This window comes from Scomber scombrus, chromosome 9 (assembly GCF_963691925.1).
Source record: "Scomber scombrus chromosome 9, fScoSco1.1, whole genome shotgun sequence".
Lineage (NCBI taxonomy): Eukaryota > Metazoa > Chordata > Actinopteri > Scombriformes > Scombridae > Scomber > Scomber scombrus.
The window spans coordinates 6,514,708-6,533,410 of NC_084978.1; the positions used below are offsets into that span (position 1 = coordinate 6,514,708).

General features: G+C 38.9%; 2 protein-coding genes across 2 annotated transcripts in view; one reads left to right on the forward strand and one right to left on the reverse strand.

Moving 5' to 3' along the window:
* Positions 1-13,048, reverse strand: part of afg2a (AFG2 AAA ATPase homolog A) — a 294,269-nt gene extending 281,221 nt beyond the window's left edge. Inside the window, exon 1 of the mRNA XM_062425345.1 lies at positions 13,043-13,048. The gene's annotated coding sequence lies outside the window, so the exon portion shown is untranslated. The remainder of the gene's footprint in view (positions 1-13,042) is intronic.
* Positions 1,958-13,263, forward strand: tlx2 (T cell leukemia homeobox 2). The gene is made up of 4 exons (XM_062425346.1): positions 1,958-2,456; positions 9,061-9,273; positions 10,021-10,258; positions 13,047-13,263. The coding sequence occupies exons 1-4, from the start codon at positions 1,958-1,960 to the stop codon at positions 13,261-13,263; spliced, it is 1,167 nt and encodes a 388-aa protein (XP_062281330.1).
* Positions 13,264-18,703: the final 5,440 nt, after the last annotated feature.

Sequence of the window (18,703 nt, forward strand, 5' to 3'; positions counted from 1 at the left end):
TCGCTCCGGGCGAAGAAAGGTTAAATAATTTGTGCAAATCAGCAACGCCGCCGTTTCACATTTGGCTTCATGAGCTGACTCCAGCTGCTATTTATTTGTTTAATTATCTATCTATCTATCTATCTATCTATCTATCTATCTATCTATCTATCTATCTATCTATCTATCTATCTATCTATCTATCTATCTATCTATCTATCTATCTATGAAAAATACACCTGTATATGTTGTTTTTCACTGTACACATGGCTTAGAAAAATCGCTTGCTGTAGGGTTTACATTTCATTACTTTGAGATAATGCACGTTGGAATGGGCCTTTACTATAAATCAGGCACACTTCCCGTCAATATGACTGGATTTATGGCTTCATTGAGCTCAACGGTGCAACAGATTATTGCTTCAGCGGCTCAGACATGCACATAAATCTGGTGTATCCTGGAGAGAAGACAGTGAATTGATGCAACCTGTATGTAGGCTATGTTTTGCCTTTTATAGGAACCAGAGCGAGCAGTGTGTGTGTGTGTGTTTGTGTGTGTGTGTGTGTGTGTGTGCTTAATTTTTTAACATGACTTGCATCTATGTGTCCATTAATCCGAATATTTGTCATCCATATTGGATAAATTCTATGCGTCCATGGACAGTATGTGGTTAATTTAAGTGCACATATACAGTGAGCACATATAAAGACACCCATTGTTCACCTTCCATTTTATCACCTGTCAAGCTTTGTACCAAACCATGCCCGACAGCAGCTCCACAGCAACATCTTATCACACAGAGCATTCTTCAATGGCCTTGACATGAAGATGTTGACCCTTAACACCATGTTTACACTTTTCACTCAGTTAATATCCGGAGAAGAAGAGAAGAGAAGTGGATAGAATATATCAAAATTAATTGCGCATTTAATGAACTTTAAATAAATGGACGCGCATGCCTTTGAAACCAAACAATCCTCACTTCTTTTTTTTAATGAAGACTAAAGCTGGAAAAAATGAATGAAACAGGAGAGCCATCCCCTTTAAATGGAGTTTTTAGATATCATTTAACGTGTAGACGAGTGCTGTTTGAATATTGCTTGACCCGGACCTCCAGCTACATTAAAAGGCACACAGCCTCCAGTTGTAATATGCAGGAAATAAAGAAAGCTGCGGCTTCTTTAAGAGATGCGAGCAAAACAACTGTCCTAAAGGAGGGGAGGAGGAGAGAGAGAGAGAGTGAAGAGGGGAGGGGAGAGGAGTAGAGGGAGGTTTGGCTGGATGATCGAATGGCAGCTTTTACGCAGAGGGTTGTCTCACCTGCTGAAACACACTTCACCATTCAGCACAACAGAGCAATCTTTCGCTCTCACCTTCAATTAATATCCACGGCGGCGAGGTCATCGCTTCCTCTTCGCTTCTTTTGGGTTTGTTTTGTTTTGTCTCCGGCTTTATTTTCATGCGACGAGCTTGGGTACCCTACCATGCACTCTGCGTATGGATCGTCTCCGGCAGAGTAGGCAGACAAAGCGCATCAAGCCTCTCCAGAGAACTGCCTCCCCCCAAAAAATCACGGATTTTTTGTTCTTGTCTGTAAGTACTCGGGATAACCATTTCTTGTTGTTAGGCTGCCTTGTGTCTAGTTCACTTTGGGAGAAGAACGCGCTGTTGAAAAATGGATACGCTTTTTCTTAGTCCGACGGATAGGCATTTCATTTAGGGAACACCCCGGTTCCACTGTTGGGGGGAAAAACAAAATAATGGCAAGATTTTGGATGGCACTGGACACATTACTGGTTTCTTTGGAGTAGATCAGGCCTGGTGTCGATGCTTGAAAACATCCACAACAGCTCAGTATTGCAGCACACAAACATTTCATTCCCCTAAAGCGTGAATTACATGACAACAATACATCCGTGCGTGCACTGACAAACACACTCTACCGACTAATAATAAAAACACTACAACAAAAAAAACTATGGAGCACACCGGAATCGAGGAGGTGAACCAGACGCACCAGCAGCAGCATGAACCCATCAGCTTCGGGATCGACCAGATCCTTAACAGCTCGGACCAGTCCAGCGGTTGCATGCTCCCCAACCGGACCGGCGACCCGGATTACGCACTGGCCTCTAATGTCTACAGCAACGGGTACAACAGCGTCTACAACCCGGCTTGCTCTATGACGACGGCGGCGGGTCTGGCCGGCTCGTACAACGTCAACATGAACATGAACGTCAGCATGAACATGAACGTTAACGTGAACTCGGGTGGCGCCGGAGGGGTGATCCGGGTGCCAGCGCACAGACCCATGCCTCCACCTCCGCCACCCGCCGCCGTCGCACCCCATCCGCCCCCTTCGGCTCACCCGCCGGGCATCGGACACGGCATCCCCTCGATGCCAGGGATGGGGAATGCAAACTTCACCTTCCCCTGGATGGAGAGCAGTAGGAGGTTTGCCAAGGACAGATTAACAGGTAAACAGATTTTTTTGTTTGCAACACCTGTAGGCTGATTTGTGTTTTTCTCATTAAAACAAGATGTAGACCAGATGATTACATAACCTACACACAGGCGGGTGCGTTGCTGTATACGCTATATTTCCCCTTTCATAGCAAAGCAAAGCGTGAGTTATGCATTTTCAAAACATTTGTGCTTAAAACAAACCCCTAACGACGAATAGTGCAGGCTGAACTGGGCCTTAATAGCTCCACAAAGTGAGGCTGATTTCATCTCTGTAATTTATAACAAATCATATGCACACAGAGTCAGTTTTATTATGAGGGGCCAGCCTGATAAACGAGAGGAGAAATTGACATGGACATGCTGATGAATCAGTATTGGACAATCACTCTCCATTTACAGCGGATGACGGATAACGACGTTCCCCGTTTTTTCATGAGGATGAATGATTTTTTTTTTCTTGCTTTTCTTTTTTTTTTTGCTTCTTCTGCGAGCCAATTGACAAAACAGGAAGATGAGTCATAATAGTAATAACACATGGCAGGTTAACACAGACAATGGCATATTATTATTATCAACATTACTTTCACTATGTTTATCTCTCATAATAATAATACAGTTTACTCCAATTCTATTTTATTCCAACATTAAATGCAATTCCTAAAAAAAAAAGATGCATAATCCAGCTTCAGTCAACTATTAAAACACCGTGATCTCCATTGTTTCACTTTCACTGGACTCATGACGCTCAGACTCAAAACTTAGTCAACCCCAAATCTCCAAATCTCCAAAAAGGCTCGAATTGCTCAGTTTGTCTCTGTGCAAGATTGTCAATTTATAGGATTTGCTATAAAGTAACAATGGTTGCAAATAATGCAGCAATAATATAATAATGATAATATAATAATCTATTATGTAGACTCTAAAAGATATGGCCTATACTATAGAGTTAATTAGATCTCAAATAGCCTTTAGGCCATTTTTGGCTCTTAAAAAAAAGAAGAATATTACAATTAATTATTAATTTATTCTTTTAGATTACTTTTTGTCATTTTTATTCAACTGTTTTCTACACTGCCAATAATCTGAATGACATAATTCCGTTTTAATTATTCTAGGTAAATTTACACCATTATTCATGCACTATAATCTACAGTATGCTCCTGTAACTGTAAAACAATCATCAAGTTTTTTTAGTATTTCATTCACTGTCTTTTTATTTATTTATTTAGGCCTTTTTTCTTTTTTCTGCCTTCTTTTTGGAGCAGTAGCTAAATCTTTATAATTAAACATATTTCTTGAACTCTTGCGTTATAAATACGATAAAATTCAACCTTTAATTATAACAACTGCTGTGATAATCAGACTTTATATGGGAAGTGGTGTCTGTCTTTTTATTAATTTACTATCTGGAGGAGTAGGAGGAGGAGGAGGAGGAGGAAGGGGGGGTCCACTGGTCTTTTTCGCATGACCTCATCGTTATGAAGATGAAAATGAAGAACATCATGGATTTAAGGCCCCTCTCCTCACCTCCTCCTCCACGTTCACCCCCTCCATTGCATTAAATATTCACCATTCCGTTCTTTCTACCTGATTAATTATTAAATACAGAGGGACGATATGTCAACTGCAAAAAGATACAGTGTAAATAGGCTTATCAATTTTACTCATAGTCACAGAGGGCCTCTCGTTTAATTTCTCTCAGCTTTGTGTCGCTGTAATTATTTCGCAGCTTATATCTTTCCACTGTATTGATCAGCCAAAGATCAGCAGCTACAGCTACAGCTACACACACACACACACACACACACACACACACACACACACACACACACACACACACACACACACACACACACACACACACACACACTGCTCGCTCTGGTTCCTATAAAAGGCCGTAAGTCAAATGGACTATCATCTATCCTGATGGGCAAGAGAACCCATTTTTAAATCTTTCTCCTTTCTCTGTTTCTTTTTTTCTCTTCGCTTTCCAAGTTGAAATCGGAGGAGAAAAAAAAAAGCTTCAACCATCTAAACATTTTGCCAAAAGGCCCACAGCTCTGGCAGCCGTGGGTGATTTTTTCTTTCCTTCTCAGAGATGTAAACGAAACCATTTAAGTTGCACAATCTCTCGTTTTTCACCCTTGGCATGTTTCCTCGTGGCATAAAATTCATGTTGTACTGTAAACGGAGCCAGTAAATCACAATAATCACGCTGTTGGTAGACTGATGTAAAGGATTAAGAAATTAGGGTGTTAAAGCTATCATTTAATCCATCTCTAAAAATAAATAATCCTTGTTTATGTACTGATGGGTTTATGATCACCAGCAGCAGCTTTATGTATTTACTCACACAGCTTATCTCATTCTGTGTTGGGAAGAAATGGAGGAGTTAGACTTATAGTTGTTATTTTTCTAATATCATACCAGCGCGAAATTTCAGCTCAAACTAATGTGGCACGGAACGGCACAGCTATGAATTATTATGTCTATTAAGCCTCTTTTTAAGCCTTCTTCTTCTAATTCTTTCTATTATTATTATTATTATTATTATTATTATTATTATTATTATTATTATTAGTAGTAGTAGTAGTAGTAGTAGTAGTAGTAGTAGTAGTGGTGGTAGTAGTGTTATTTATCTCTGAAAATCAAAATAATAATTTTGTTATATTTTAACTTTCAACGAAGTGGATGACACCAAAACATATACAATAAACACCCTTAAATTTAGTAGTAGGCTACGACTAGTAGGCCAATTATAATGTTAAAAAAGACATTTTGCAGTACAATCTTTTTAAAAATATACAATAAACACCCCTAAATTTAGTTAAAATGTTAAACAATGTATTTTGCAGTACAAAAAAAGTAAAATATCATAAAGTTTGAATTCCTGTAGCTAAATAAAATGAACAATAAAAAAAACCCTGAAAAAAAACAAACTACTTTTGAAAGCTAGCATTGTGGTAATAATAATAAAAATGATGAGATAATTATAATAATGATAATAGAAGATAATGTTGATCGTCTTGACAATAAACAGAGCCATAATACAACATGTGTAGCTCAATAGGCCACGTAGCACCCATAAAAAACATAATTAAACCATTTTTTTCTCTTCTATCTAATAAATCTCAGTCTGCGTGTTTACGGCAGCAGAGCAGAAAGAAATATGATTTTATTTCAGCGTTGAACCTGGACTCCTCCTGTCCTGATCCTCGGTGTGACAGGAGACAGTGTCCCTGCCTTTTGTCCTGTATAGTGTAATAAATAGCAATATATGTTCATGTTATATTTCAATATCCCCTTTAGAATCCTTCACGGATATATTTATTAGATTGCTACAAAGGTAATATCCGCAGTGGGGAAGGGAGGCGCTGTCACAGAGAAGTGTTATTAAGTATAAGTGGTTTTATTATGGGAAACATATTCTCCACGGTAGCATTTTATTCTGTGATATGCTTATGCTAAATTGTATTACCCAGCCAGCAGATTTTCTATTCTCGCTCATTTGCTTTTTCATTTCACTAAGGTTTATTTCCTTTTCCCTTTTTTCCCTCTCTCTTTTTTAATTTATTTATAGGAACGAGAATTTCTCTCTTTTTAAACACAATAAACGCTCCGATTTGATTTAGCTTTAAAAGCTCATGACCTATTTCATAACTGAGCAGCTGACTGTACACATTTGCTGCATTAACTGTTTTCCAGGATGTTCAGGAAGAAAAAAAAACATTTAGCAATTAAGAAAAAAATAATTAACACTTTAACGTTTGGTTTTAGACGCAACACAGGCTACAGTTCTCGCCATAATCACGTTTTATTCACAAATCTCGTCATTAATATATCATACGAAATTACAGGCGTGCTTCAAGAGCTACCGTTAATAAATGTGTATGAGTCTAACATTAATCTAAGAAAAAAATAGAAATCTGACCCCCCCCCCCTCTGAATTTATATGCTTTTTTTGTTTGTTTCATAAAGCCATATCCCTCATTTATGTTTAAACCTTAAACATTACATTATAAGTAAATTATAGCAATATAGTGACAGCTCACTCTGAACTCCTATTGAACATTTAAGGCAAAATAAACTCATACACAGTCAACACATTTCAGCACTATAAGAACAGTAATACATAAATATTAGCGGCTAATTATTATTGTAGGATTATTTGCATTAATTTTCATTGGGGCAGTATTTTACTGTAATTTACTGTAGATGTTTTCATTTAAATCCAGCAGATTTGGTATCTCTGGGATCACACAGGCTAAAACATTACAGCATTTCTTCTCTTATAGCCCATATAACTCACTGTCCCACTAGTAATAATAGTAATAAATACATCTGAGATCATATCTGACTCCTGTACAGTCTTAGTCTCACACCTTGAGTCAAAACATTAAACATGACTGATGCAGTATCGGTAACATCACAGTATCATATATATATATAGCAGCATTTAGCACACTGTAAGCCCTTTTTGCAGTTGGCAGGTACAAAGAGTCCTGCTGCATGTTGTGTTCCACTTGGGTTGCCCCTGAACGTGCTTGTATGTGCCTGGTCCATTAGTTAGCCCACAGATGGCCTGAAATAGCCGTCTAATGCAGTATTATTTAGCCAGACCTGCCGCTGGGAGCAACAACAGGCCTGGTTGCTCTCAGCATGTGACCCCCGTAAAGGCTGCACATAGTTTTTGGCAATGAGACGCCAACTATAAAAGGAACCGCTGTAACCCAGTTAAATGCGTTTAATGTTTATATATATAATGGACATTTCATAGAAAGGTCATAATATGAATTGGATTGGGAAGTACAGGAGATTTAAAACATGTCATTAAGTGGAATGAGGTCACATAAACTCAATTGTAAGGCCACAGAGGTGCTGTAGTACACTGTGAACACCTATAGGAATATTATAGAAACGCCATGGGAATATTGTCACTATAAACTCATCATTAAATACCAGAGATGCCTGTCTAAATCCCAAAAGAAATATTAGAGGGATACAGTTACCATTTTACTGTGATTGATCATCAGAGCAACACAAACTGTGAGAATGTTTTTGTAGCTATAGGAGATTAAACATAATAATGAGAAGAAGGAAAAAAGAAGACTTTGCCACTATGGATACACAATATATAATAAATCATGATGAGTTTTCATTTCAGACACTAAATCTGCTGCTAATTTACACTCAGGTAATTTTAACTTTATGTGACCCACTGTTGCAGCACATTGCAGCGATCCATCTTTACTTTACAAATCATTTGCTCGTGTGCGCCTCAATTTGCCACTCGTGTTCAGCACCATCAGGGGACGAATGCAGCTCCCTGGAAATGACTGCATAGCGCATAATAGCTTCATGTTCCATTTTCCATCCAAATTGTCATCGTCTGTGTGGCAAATGAATTTTCAGGTCGCTGAAACTCTGAGAGCAGCAGCAGCAGCAGCACGTGGCCCTCAGGGGACACCTATGCAGATGTTTTCATATTCATTTTGGCTCCTGGTGAGCTTTTCTGACAAAACAAAAACAAATAAACACCCTGTTAGACAGCAGGCGAAACAGCTTGCTAGGGAGAAACGACACAAGGATACAGAGAGAAAGAGACAGAAACAGATTTTTTTTTTGTCTGTTGATTTCCATTCTGCCTCAAAATGAGAATGTGGCTGGGGAGTGGATCTATGGCCAGAAACGATCTCATTACATTTATCGATCTTCTGTTTACCCACGGCTGACAAAATAGACAGGATTCATAGATATTTTATGATGCAGAAGATATGTTGTTATTAATACCCAGATACAGTCATATGTGAAAAGTGAGGCAGTGAGGCACAGCTAGAAGACAAAACACAACAGTTACCACACGCAATTTACATTTTAAAAAGACTTCAGTCTGTAAGTTACAGAAAAGACTCAAAATAGCAGAGTATGTGACATAATGCATATGTTGTTTATTTAACATAATACATGGTTTGCTCTGTTTCAACACACATATCTGTAAAATACTGTAATGAACTCTGTTTTATGCTTTTCTGCAAAAATGACGTCTATTTATGCTATTTTACATTGGAAATTATGAATAACAATTGTTTTAATGATAAATGTCAAATGTTTTGTATGGAAGATTTTTTTGTGTAAACATTTAATATATTTCAATTTGATTGCATCTGGAGGAGAGAAAAAAAATATTGTTATATTCCAAAAAAATACTTTTGTCTTATTTAGGCACTTAGATTATCATTGCATACTGCACATATTGACTGTTGACATAGACTTCAATGGGTTGATGCTGTTAAAGTGGTAATTTAATTCATATTTTCACTTCCACATTGTCTGTGAATGACCCTTATTGTCTTATTTTGATTGGCTGACCAAGATCGGCTTGATTTATCTTTGTAACCTTGCTACTTGTCATTTATTTTTCTAAATAGCAGATATCTCATTCTTTTCCAAAAGCTAACTTAAGAGACTAAAGCAGTAAATCCCATTAAAGTAGACTCTGTTCATCATTCAGGCCTCCTTCATGTGATTAGCTGCTTTGCGTCGGTGCCCGCCCGGCTGCTGCTGCTGCTGTTGTGCTCCAGATGTGGGACCTTACTGTGTCTCCCTTTCCTTTAGGGGAGCAGGGAGAGGAGAGCCGAGCAGGAGAGGCCACAGAGGGCCCTGGGGCCGTCGGGTCCCTCTGTCCGCTCCCAAAGGGAGACATCGGCAGGGTCCCTGTCTGGAGCACTGTGGAGACATTAGCCAAATGCTATTACCCCGAGCTTGCTCACTTGCGAGAGAGCAATGGCCTTCTAGGAGACTATCCTTTCCCAAAGGGGGCTTGCCCAGGTGAGTCACCCCTTTTTACCCCAAATCAATCATCTTCCCAACATCACCCATCTGTGTCACAGCTCATTTGAAATGCATCCTGTGTGCTTGGCAGAGCTGTTGGTTAATGTGGTGTGAACTTTATATAATTTGAGGCTTTATTTATAAAAATTGAAATGATGATGTAAACACAATTGCTAAATTATACCCTGTTGCAAGCAATATTACTTGCATTGAATTGTTTTTGGAACTGATACTGCTTCAAAATGTCCCTCTATGACTTTTCATTGTACTTTCTCTACAAACTAGTGTGCTGTTTGCTTTTTCAAAATCTGGCAGGGGAATTGTAGTTGTAATTACATTTATCTTCTTCAATTGGTAGCTTCTGGGCCCTCTCTTAAACTCCCTAAGCACACAGGCTTTTCCAGAGTTAAGACAAAATGGACAATAATTTTATCTAACCAAGGACTGGAAAACAAAATTGTTGGTGTACGTATACAAACAAAACCTCAAGGGAAATAAGTTTATACTTCAGAGGCATAGATCATTCCAGGTTGGAATTGGTAATAACTGTTTATGCTAACAGACATTAATCTTAAACCTAGTCTAAACACCACAATCAATAACTTTCTTTACAATAACCTTTTGCTTATGCTAATTTATACTTTCTTAACAATGTGATATTCAAAGCTCACATAGACATTGTTTATAAAGTAAATTTATGTCATATAAATCTTTCTTTTACTCATTTTCCCTCTTTTTTTTAAGCAGCCCTCTCACCGTTCTCCGTGACCCGTCGCATCGGCCACCCTTACCAGAACCGGACGCCGCCCAAAAGGAAAAAGCCTCGCACCTCCTTCAGCCGGGTGCAGATCTGCGAGCTGGAGAAACGATTCCACCGGCAGAAGTACCTGGCGTCAGCCGAGCGCGCCACCTTGGCCAAGGCCCTGAAGATGACGGATGCACAAGTCAAGACATGGTTTCAAAACAGACGGACAAAATGGCGGTAAGATCCCGGAAGAGAGTCAATTTGATGTTTGATGAGAGTGAGAGTTCAGCATCCATTAGTGCAAAAAAAAAAGGAAAAGGATAGTAAAGATAAACTTCCGCTCTTTCTTGACATTTTCACTTCTGCATGTCATATTTTTCTTGCACATGATCTATTTAAGCAAAACAGAGAGGCCATGGCAGTTTTTCTTTATGAGGGCAGGATGTACACTCAGAAGAGCCACTCCTTCCACTTTTTCTCCTGCCATAAATTGACAGCACTCAATGTGTCTCTGTTTTGCTGTTGGATCCAAAATGTTTACTGATGTTTCTCTTTAAACGCACGTCAAATGGCCCGCAGCTGAACCATTCGAGGCGTCGTACAACTCAACACCTATTTTGCTTAGCTTAGCTGCCAGTTGAGGCCAGTTCACTTGACCAAGCACAATTACTCGAGCCTCCTAAAAGGCCTTTTAGAAACTTGCTGTCCAAAGCAATACTGGAACACTCACAGGAGGAATTGACTGCCAAGTCCGTAGACAGAAAAAAACCCTCACTCCTTCACTTCATTTTAACTGTTGTTTATAGCCATTTGGAAGTTAATGAGTATGAAATCAAATTATGATGCCCTGCCCTTAGTTAAAGGGACAGGGTACATATCTCAAAAGCATATTCAAGACAGCAAATTAACTTTTAGGGTTTTTATCTTTAAATGGTCCTTGCGCGTCTTAGAATTTAATGCTTAAAACTTAATTGTATGGCTTGTTAAGAGTTTATTGGCCCCTTTTGTCTTGGGGAAACATATAAATAATCATTTAAATGTGGTGATCCCTTTTAAAAGTTAAATAAAGAAATCAAACAAACTCTTAAGCCAACAATCAGATCCAGCCATTCCGACTTTAGCAGCGAAACCTGTACAGAGAAGCCTGTACAAAGCCAAAAATACAATTGAATAAAAAAAACATACCTACTCCAAGTTGCAATAAAAAAATAATTTGCTTAAAATAAACGCTAACCTGAAAACAAGACTGAACGGCATGTCACGAGTAACGAGGGAATTGGCTTAACTCATTTTTCTGATTTCCTAGTTTTGCTGAGATTTATGCCCTGTTTCCCTGCTGTGTGCACCTGATAGGATGAGCGTGAGGGATGTCTTTGCATGACGACTACGCTAGTAACAAGAGGATGATCAAATCAACAGGCAGCGAATCAGATTATGATAATGCTGTTAACAATAATGTGTGGCTAATGGGTGGAGGTTGGTGTGCATGAAAGAGTGCTTTAGAGGTGTGTTTCCGCCTGTGATTCCTACCTGCCATTTTTAGTTTGTTTTCATTCATTGATTGCGGCTTGTGTTACTAATAACTGTATTGCTGATAAGGATTATTCAGAGCAATTCTTGGTTAAAGTTAGCACGCACACAGTTGAGAAAATATTGGAATTACCAAGTAAATGTCTAAATATTCAAGAAACTCCAAGTCAAGAGAGTAAAAAAACAAAATCAGCCTATCATCTATCATCTTTCTACATCTGGAATCAAACGGGAGCACAATTTGGAGTTTGTGAATGATTCACCTGGTGTGACTGTTTCTTTCTGGACATTTTCCAACATAAACACGGCAACTCTTCCATTATAAGGACATATCGTTTTAAACAGACCTGTACGTACACATCTGTGCTGCTTTTCAAGACAAGTAACATTAATTTCACCACCTACTGACGTAATATACAGGATATAGTATGTTACTGTTAACATATGCTTGGTTGAAAAGAAAAGAAAAGAAAAAAACAGATGTAACTTTTCACCTTGAGGCAGGAAGTGTACTGTTCCTCCTTTCCCTCCCATTAGTCACGTTCCCTCCCCCAACACCTGTCACTCATCATGATCAGCTGTCATCTAGCCTGAAGCTGAAGTTAATGGCACAGGTGTTGAATAAACATGAATGCGAGTAGTTTACAAATGAACAGGGTTTTTTTTCTTTTGTGTGACACATGTAAATGCCCCCGTTTTCACCCCTGCTGTTGTCTTGATTTCTTCATCGTTGTTTGCTTGCTTTGTGCTCCCATTAATAGCCATGATCAGCTCACCAAATATAATAAAAATCTCTTAAAGTAGCACAAACGATCCTGAAAAAAATCTAATTTTAGACTGGTATGTTTGTATGTTGTATGTATTGTGATTTCAAATTAATTGTATCTTGCAATTTTAATTACAGTGGAATAAGTGTGCCTTTTAATCATTTATTTCGAAGATTTTAAAGAGGAACTTAAGCAGACATCTGTCTGATATCCTTCAATGCAGTGGTTCCTTACCTTTTTGACTTCTGACCCTTTAAAATAAGCAACATCGGCTTACAGCTGTGTTTACAGCTGCATTTTATTTGAATAGGTTTAAATAATTATTGAGACATTTACGAGAAAAACCACCTGGTGTGAGTGGCAGTTAGATCCTACCAGAAAAAAAGTAAACAAAATAGCAAAGATAAGAAAAAAAATCAAACATACTTTTGTGATGTCGACATATGTTTTGTCTACTTTCCTAAAATGTTGATCATTTAGTGACTCCACTGATTTATCTTGTGACATGTTGTTGAGACTTGATCTCCATGTTGGGAACCACAGCTGTACTGTGAACTACACTCTGCTTAAAGAAAAGTTGCATATTGCTTCTTTACGATGACTGTGTTGCAAACTAGCTCTGGCTATAACTGCTGTGATAGTGGCATTTATCTCTCTATAAAAGAAAAAAACAATGAAATAAGTCTTAAATCCTACTCTGCACCCCTTTGTCTCCTCTATCCACCCAGGAGACAGACTGCTGAGGAGAGAGAGGCTGAGAGGCAGCAGGCCAACCGGCTGATGCTGCAGCTTCAGCAGGAAGCTTTCCAGAAGACGTTGAGCCAGCCTCTGCAGCCGGACCCACTCTGCCTGCATAACTCCTCCCTCTACGCCCTGCAGAACCTGCAGCCCTGGGCAGATGACAATAAGGTGACCTCCGTCACCTCCGTGGCATCTGTAGTGTGAGAGTGTGTGTTAGTGAGTGTGTGTGTGTGTGTAGAAGAGAGAGGGTTGAGGAGGAGGGGGGTGGGAGGGCAGGCTGGGAATGAAATGTGTTTATCAAAGTGTCATCAGTGTGAAAGGACAAAAGGGAGGAAGCTCTTCAGTCTATATCTGACGTGTCTGACGTTCAAAAACTCAGCACCATTATGGGATTATCATAGATACGGGAGAATGATGCTTGAAAAAAAAAGCAGTATGGACATTGTGCTTCCTCACTCATTGATCATTACCAGCAACATGGTGGGGGAGCACGTGTAGAGAGACAGCTATCTGTTACTGCCAAGACCTACAAAACACTGTATGTGGACATCACAGCACAGGAGCTGCGCTGACATTGCAGTTTGCTGTATGTCAAAATTCAAATGCAAAGTCTACAACTGTTATTTTAAATATCTAAAATATGTTGAATCATTTTCCTGCCTTACACCAAGTTTCCGCTTTCCCTTCAGCTGATCTAAAAGAGTGGAGGGCACTTTATCCCTAAGTGCCAGGAAACAAATGGACACCTCTGTACATGCCCAACTATCAAGACTGCCCCCCTTCTCCCTCCTCTTTTTCCCCTGGAACCTTCACAAGGCGGCAGAGACTTTCTGCCACTAACGGCAAAAAAAAAAGCCTCCTGTTTTTCGCTTTTGACTTTGTACAATGTAGTAAATGCATGTTTCAACCCTTTTCTGTGTGCACTTGGAAGTACCACTCAAGTCAGCTGCTGTCAAGGTGGAACTCCTCAGCAACCGCAGTGTTCAAGTGGTAGTCAATTGGTGGAAACCCCCGATCATGGATTCCTCATTATGTTCAATTTAAAGGGTGTTTTATATTAAATGATATTGTGACTTTTTGAAAAGAGAAACCTCTCTTTGTCTCATTGGATTCTTTCACACTCTGTTTCTTTGTTATTTGTCACCATTATGAAAACCAGTGCAATAATATTTTATGATTTTAGGAAGATAGTTAGCCTCACAGGATTGAGCAATAATAACACATTAAAGTTTAAAACCACCCCAAAGGTAAGATACCACCGGATTGTATCAAAAGACCAGCGCAATACCTTTTCTATCCATAAAAACTGATGACCGCAGCTCCCATGTGTGAATGTGAAACAGGGCGTTGCTAAAACAACAGCAAGCATGGCTCAGCAAAAGCCTCCCTGGATAAATAAGGGTTTGAAAAGTGGTGCCAACTAAAATTTGAATGACAATAAATAGAAAAGTGCAAGTTGTGCAGCTGCCAAGTGAATATTTGAAAAAACCCAAACCAGTCTTATGTTATTATTGTTGTTTTTTCCTTCGGATTTCACTGGAACACTATAACGAGAGATTTGTGCAATGATTCGAGCAGAACACCTAAACACAGATTAAAGGATAATACTGGTGTCTTTTTTATTTATATGTAAGCCATCAAGATTATGTCTTACATTTCTATCGTAACTGCTATAGTTCGCACAAACTCAGCACTGAACTAAAGCTGCGAAAAACAAGTTTCGTAATAGTGAGACGTTTTTTGGCACAGACATTTGATTTGGTTGAACTTTGTTGTCTGGTTGTCATCATTTCCTGTGTGGAGTGTTTTCGTAGCTATCGGCGCGGCATAACATTACGCTCCGTTTCCTGTCAATCAGTTGACACCCTACATGAGGATTGGAAATATCCACCCTCAAATAATCCTTTAAATACTTGTCTTCTGACAGGCTCTATCATCACATCTATATATATTTTTTTTAATTCAAGGATGAAGTTGTATTCGCTTGAACAGGAATTCTTCTCGAGCTTGGCGAAGCAGATATTAAACGCTGTAAAAGGATGTATAAATGTCGGTGGAAATGTAAACTAAATATACAATTTAACTATAATTCTCACTGACACCATTATCACTTGTTTTAAATACCTTCATATTTTAGATGCTATAGCTCCCACACTGTTTTTAGGCCAACTAGACAACAGACAGCCGTAAACAATTGTTATCACTACATCCATCCATCATGAAAATTCTTATCACCCAAGTCATAACAAAAACGACCTATCTAGAAGCACAGTAAACACATCATTCAGGTTCTTTGCTCGTAAATGAGCCTTCAGCCATTATGAACGTCGCAGGAACTGGGCCTTGCTGAGCCCCATCACCTCTCCTTAACAGGGAATCATAGTTTTCATGAGATTGTGAGTGCATAAATTGGCCTCTTGTTAATCTTGGCTGTGCCTGCTGCTGACAAACCTATCACAAACCCTTATGACAGATGTGAATTTCGAGAACTCCAGAGTAAACATTGTGTACCTTTTGTTGGGATATCATCAGTAGCTGTCTACTCAAGACTCCAAATCGTTACTCAGAGCAGGTTGATGATCTGGTTCGAAACAGCTGTCTGCAACTGCAGCCACCCCCAACAACCCTCCGCTTTCTCTAAAACATAGGTGCAATGTTTAGTCAGTTTTTAAGGCGTCTTGCCTGGTTGGGATCCTGTCAATAGCAGGCAGTTCTCCAGGTGACGCCTACTCAACCCCCATTTCCTCCACTCTCTTGTGCTTTCATCTCTCTGTCTCCGATGCCTTGAAGACGTGACTTGGCCCATTTTTGAAAAATTCCTCCCTTTACTGTTTTCAGAAACCGGGCATTGTGTTTTACTACAGGTGCTTAAAGATTTTTTCTCCTCTCTTATCATGGCTCTTTTTTTCTCACCCCCTGTCTGTCGCCGCCAAAGAGCCCTGTCCTTATCCAATAAAATGTCACCACACAAGACGAACAAGAGCAAGAGGCTCAGGATATATCAGACTTCCTATCAAGCACTCTGTTTTGAACAGGAGCACCAAAAATCTATTCAGCACATACTCTCTGTTGTGCTCTGTGTCACGCTCCGTCTGCTCCTATCAGTTGTTTCTATTCTTGAAAAATGCAATAAACATTTATGTAATCAGGCAGCTGTTGAAACTAATATGGTTCAGTGCTGCCGGGGTTGGGAGGATCCTAAAAAGACTCCAGCAAACTTCATATTTTATATTAAATTATCACTCCTGATCATTATACAGTTTTATTACAGACTGTTTGAGCAGTGGAATTTATTCAGACAGTCCAATACTGATACTCAGCTATCAGGTAACAATAACAGAGGGTTTAACAATTTATCAGTTGGCCTACATATCATGTAAAGCAGACATTAGATACATTTAAGCCTTCTTCTTTTTGTATCTTTTTATATTTATTTAATTAATAAATCATAATTTATTCTTAAGATACTCTACTGGGTTGTCTACTATTTATATATGAAAAGCAAACAAGAAAAGCTCATGCATAATTAACACAACATAGTGTCAATGTTTTCTGTCCCATAACCTAATCTATAAAATTACAATTAATCACACTATCTGCTTCATTGACTCATCAGTTAGTTTATTGAGCACGAGATTTGAACTGTCTAAATAAAGATTTATATGGTTGATCTAACATTTTTATTTAACTATGGCTCCTTACCCAAAATGCGGTGCATATATGAAACTAGGCATGATACATATATTTTACTTGCAACCACATGTCAGCCCGCAGTCCTAACAGCCATTTTCAGGCTATGAAAGCTGCTGTAGCAACAAGATTTTGGAGGAAAGCAACCACCGCTAGTAAGAAATGATCTCCATGGAGAATGTCACGCTGGTGGCAGAAAACAAATCTCCAGGTTAATTGTGAAATCTATGACGGGAGACTTTGCATTTATAATTCAGAACTGAGAAATGCCTGATAGTCTTTCTTCTCTGACATCATTGCCCAATACAATAATGATGCACGAGCCTTGGCTGCTACTGTTGACAGACTAAAAAACCCTCCTACGTCAGTGGCATCTGAACTTCTATCCACTAGGAATTTTCCTTTTTCATTGACAAGATTCAGAAAATTACACAGGCAGTCAGTGCTTCCATATCAGGCACAGAGTATGTGTTGTCAATGCGTCCACTTAAAATTAATTCAAATAGCATGACGCAATTTGATCCTATCAAATATAAAAACTTGGAGGATATTATACAACATCTGAAATCCTCCTCCTGCTGCCTAGAGAATCTGACAACACAAGCTGTAAACACGTCTTTTCTGTCAGGTTTCTTCTCACAGGCCCTGAAAACTGCAGCCATCAAGCCACTCTTAAAAAAGAACAATATAATGAACAATTAAAGGTGTATTGTGTAGAATTTAATGGCATCTGACTTAGCAGAAATTGAGTATTATATTCATAAATACGTTTAAATTAGTATATAAACACCTGCAAATAAGAATCATTGTATTTTCAGAATCTTAAAATGAACCCCTTAATATCTATGTAGGGAGTTTATCCTCTTCCACAGAGGCTGCCATGTTGTACTGTCGTGTTTTTACCATGACTAAGAACAGACAAACCAAACACTGGCTCTAGAAAAGGCCTTTCATGTTTTGCACGGATTTCACGGCCACCACCTTCTGCATGCTTGGAAGGGGAGGGTGAGGAGAGAGGTGAGGCAGCCTCACTGCAATATGCCACAAAGTCCTACATACTGGTCCTTTAAACTCAGACAGTGGCAGAATTTCAGTTTTACTGAATAGTATTACTGGATTTCCGAGCTGCATTCAGCACAGTTGACCACAACATATTATGAGACTAACTGGAAAACTGGGTGGGACTTTCTGGCGCAGTACTGAACTGGTTAAAATTCTACTTAAACAACAGCAGTTTGTACCTGAAGGTAATTACACATCTGAGCAAACAAAAATGACATGCAGAGTTCACAAAGGCTTCATTATGTTCAACTGCCATCTCAAATATGTAAAACAACAAAATATGTTACCATAATTATGCAGATGACACACACACTTACATAACCATATCACCACTGGACTATGGTCCAATACAAGCTGTTGGTTAACAAAGCACTGAATGGTTTAGGGCAAAAATGCATTTCGAATCTGCTGCTATGTCATGAACCATTCAGACCTCTCAGGTTGCCTGTGAAAGGTCTGCTTTCTGTCCCCCAGAGTCAAAACTAAACATGGAGAAGCAGCGTTCAGTTTTTATGCTTCACATATCTGGAACAAACGCCCAGAAAACTGCAGGTCTGCTGCAACTCTCAGTTCTTTTAAATCAAGGCTGAAGACTTTTCTGTTTGCTGCTGCCTTTTATTAAATCAAACTTGAGGTTTTGATTAATATCCTACACGGCCCCGTAACTTTTACTCTCTTGTTTTTATTTGTCTTATTCTATTTGAGCTTATTTTCATTTTCTATTCAACTCTACTCTATTTTAACATGTTTTTATATTGGCTCATATCACTTTCACATTTTGTGTTGATGCCTTTTATATTATTTTTGTAAAGCAGTATTGAATTGCCTTGTTGTTGAAATGTGCTAGACAAACAAACTTGCCTTGCCTTGCCTTGCTGCCTCACACACTGCC